The sequence below is a fragment of the Otolemur garnettii genome, unplaced genomic scaffold, assembly GCF_000181295.1.
Source record: "Otolemur garnettii isolate 467f Iridium unplaced genomic scaffold, OtoGar3 scaffold00011, whole genome shotgun sequence".
Classification (NCBI taxonomy): Eukaryota; Metazoa; Chordata; class Mammalia; order Primates; family Galagidae; genus Otolemur; species Otolemur garnettii.
This window is the reverse complement of record NW_003852406.1, coordinates 8,941,038-8,944,204: the sequence shown is the minus strand read 5'-3', so window position 1 is coordinate 8,944,204 and position 3,167 is coordinate 8,941,038. Positions and strand designations below refer to the sequence as shown.

The window sequence follows — 3,167 nt, the reverse complement described above, 5'->3', positions numbered from 1 at the left end:
CAAATGAATAATTATAAAGATGGAAATCCTAAGAATCTCAAAGAAAAGCTAGAAGTGAAAAATATTGGCTCAGCGCCTGTGGCTCAAGTGGCTAAGGCGCCAGCCACGTACACCCAAGGTGGCGGGTTCAAATTTGGTTGATGGCTGCAACCAAAAAATAGCCAGGCGTTGTGGTGGGCGCCTGTGGTCCCAGCTACTTGGGAGGCAGAGGCAGAAGACTCGCTTGAGCCCAGGAGTTGGAGGTTGCTGTGAGCTGAGATACCACGGTCCTCTACCCAGGGGGACGGCTTGAGGCTCCTGTCTCAAAAAAAAGAAAAGAAAAGAAAAGAAAAATATTAAAAATCATTTAATCTGTTCTCTTATTGGCATTTGAACCACATAGCTTAGTAAGATTCATGTGGCTCATACATTTTATTCCAGAAGTTTACCAATAGCTTCAGCGAGGGGTGAAGTGAAAGCTCCTGGACGTATGAGCTTCCCAATAACCCAGTACCAGGGACGGCGACCTAAGGGCTCCTGCAGCGGACAAAACCAAGTCATCAGCCCGGACAGAATAGGCATTGAGAGTGCAGGATGTTTTGTGAGTGGAAACTGCCTGCGGCCCCACGTATTGCACAGTAGCTTGCATATTTCTCGACAAGGCTCCCAATCTCCCCTAAAAGCACGGAGTGTAGCCGCACGAGGGAACTCTTCAGCTCCCTAGCCGACCGCAAAGAGCTTGCGTCGGGACACGGGATCGCAACTTCCCGCCTTTCTAGTTTAGGCCCGGAGAACTAGCCCTTCGGCTCCGCGCCTAAGAAACTCAACGACTATTGGATCTTTCCGCGTCCAATAGGAGTCCACGTCCTGCGCGGGTGGGCGTTTGCGGACTTTTGGCGCTCGGCGTCCGTTGCCAAGACACCGCGTCAACAGCAGAGCGCGCGCCGCCGGGAGGAGCTGCTTGGCGCCCCTGGCTGCTGCGTTAACCTGAGGAGCGAGGTCGCCGCGGAGCTCCTCTCCGGGATTTTTCGCCAGCTAAAATGGTGAGCCAGTCGCGGGAGTGGTGATAGTGGCGACTTGAAACTATTTTGTGTTGATTTAATTGTAGTTTAGAGCTTGCCTGCTTCTAAAAAAAGGGTTCGAAGTGCCTATTACGAGAATTAAGTGCGAAACTTTTATTTGCTTTTCCAGGCTTCAGGTGCCCTTATTTAAGGGACGTTCGCGGCATTTCCAACCTTTTCTGTATTGTTTAACGTAATGCAGTAGATACGTCTTTAAATATGCCCCATAGAAACTCTTTAAACGAGTGGATACAGAAGTGTAGGAGAGAGCGAATGAGTAACAATGAGGTTGACTTACTGTATTTATATTATGAAAACCTAACTTCTGAACAGTTTTTCTGGCCCCAGGGTAGGTGGAGTCAGAAGAGGAATGAGTTCCCTGGGTAGTGGTGAAGAGCGGGGTCTGTAGAGCGCCATTCCATGTTTTGAATCCTAACTTTTACTTTTTATGCCTCATCTGTAAAATAGGGAATAATGTTCGTTCCTATTTAATTGATATATCAATATCTCCACCTACCACCTTAATCTTTATTAGGTATACTCTGGATTCAGCAAGGAAGTCAAATACCCTTTTTCATAATTTGTTACTGGGACTTACATCAATATATTTTTAAAAACTAGATTTTGGAATATTGAAATATGCATATGTTTTTATTTCCATTATAGGCTTCCAAAAGGAGACCTTTGAGTGTTAGTGAAAAGCATCAGAAATCGGTAGATGAAAACTACTTCAGAAACTTGCATATCCAAGCACTAAAAAACATAAACAGTCAAATCAGGAATCAAATGGAGCGGAATGAAAATGATAACTATGTTGAGCACAGGAGATTCCTCAGATTATTACAGAGTGAACAATTTGAGTTGGATATGGAAGAGGCCATTCAAAAGGTAAGTTTTACTAGTCATTATTGCTTTTCTTCCTCATTTGCACTTTGGAAATGATGAAATCCAGCTTCCAATACTGGAATTGAGTAGACAGACAACAGCATCAGGTAAGTAAGGGTTTCTGGAGCTATACTGTCTTTGAATCTTAACCCTGCTGTATCTTAGCTGCAGGACCTTGAGTTAAGTTGTGTCTCCCTTCTGTGCTTTATCTATCAAATGAGAAATAATACTAGTAGAATGTCTACTTGTTTTAATAATGAGTTAATACATTTAAGGTCCATGGGGATAGTACCTGGAATAGAATAAACACTCAGGTGGGTTTTTTTTACATAAATATGAAATCCATAATTATTAACTTTCACAAATTTCTAAAGACAAAAATTTAAACATGCCTCTTTTTTAACTTAAGCAGAATTAAACATATACATTACTAAGTGGTAGAAAATGAATACTTACATATTAGGTATAGATTTACTCATATTTTTATTTTCTGCCTTGAAAAATTGAGATACCATATGTATGTATATAACTCGTGAAATATGTAGATACTTTTCTTTTTTTTTGCAGTTTTTGGCCGGGGCCCAGGTTTGAACCCACCACACCTGGTATATGGGGCTGGCCCCCTATCCTTGAGCCACAGGTGCTGCCGAATATGTAGATACTTCTTAATGGAACTTCTAGATATTTTTAGGGATTAGGTTGGTAGAAAAAGGGAAACTGATAAGTGAGACTATGAAAGAAATGATTTCTCATAAATATAAAAAAGGTTTTCTGATATTTCAGTACTTTTTGAGTGCCTGCTGTATGTTCAGCATTTTGTAGGATGAGAGGAATAACAAGCACGTTTTAAAAGTAGTATCCATTCCTCTGTGTTCCATATTCCAGAGCTTAGACATAATTTTTTAACTCTAAATAAGCAGATTCTAGGGATTAAAATTATTTTCCATTCTTTTTCTTTTTAACCTAAAGAAAATCTCAGATGTCATCATTCTATCCTGTGTACTTCAGTGTGCATCTGATGAAATATGGATGTTTTCTTACATAGAATACCACAATACCATTACCTCACTCATTCGATAAACAAATTTCTGTGGTTGTGTCAAAAATCTTCGTTTATAGTTGGTTTGTCTTAACCAGGATCCAAACAAAGCTCACACAGTATATTTGATTATGTCTGTAAGTCCTTTTTATTCTAAAACAGCTCCTACTTCATCCTTCAGCCCCTACTCCATCACAGAAGGT

General features: G+C 40.9%; 1 protein-coding gene across 1 annotated transcript in view; it reads left to right on the top strand.

The window, feature by feature from the left end:
* Positions 1-469: 469 nt before the first annotated feature.
* MNS1 (meiosis specific nuclear structural 1) overlaps positions 470-3,167 on the top strand; it is a 48,822-nt gene continuing 46,124 nt past the window's right edge. The window contains exons 1-5 of the mRNA XM_012801792.2: positions 470-617; positions 836-1,022; positions 1,171-1,177; positions 1,707-1,928; positions 2,016-2,032. Of these exons, the coding sequence (XP_012657246.1) occupies positions 470-617; positions 836-1,022; positions 1,171-1,177; positions 1,707-1,928; positions 2,016-2,032 (581 nt within the window). The remainder of the gene's footprint in view (positions 618-835; positions 1,023-1,170; positions 1,178-1,706; positions 1,929-2,015; positions 2,033-3,167) is intronic.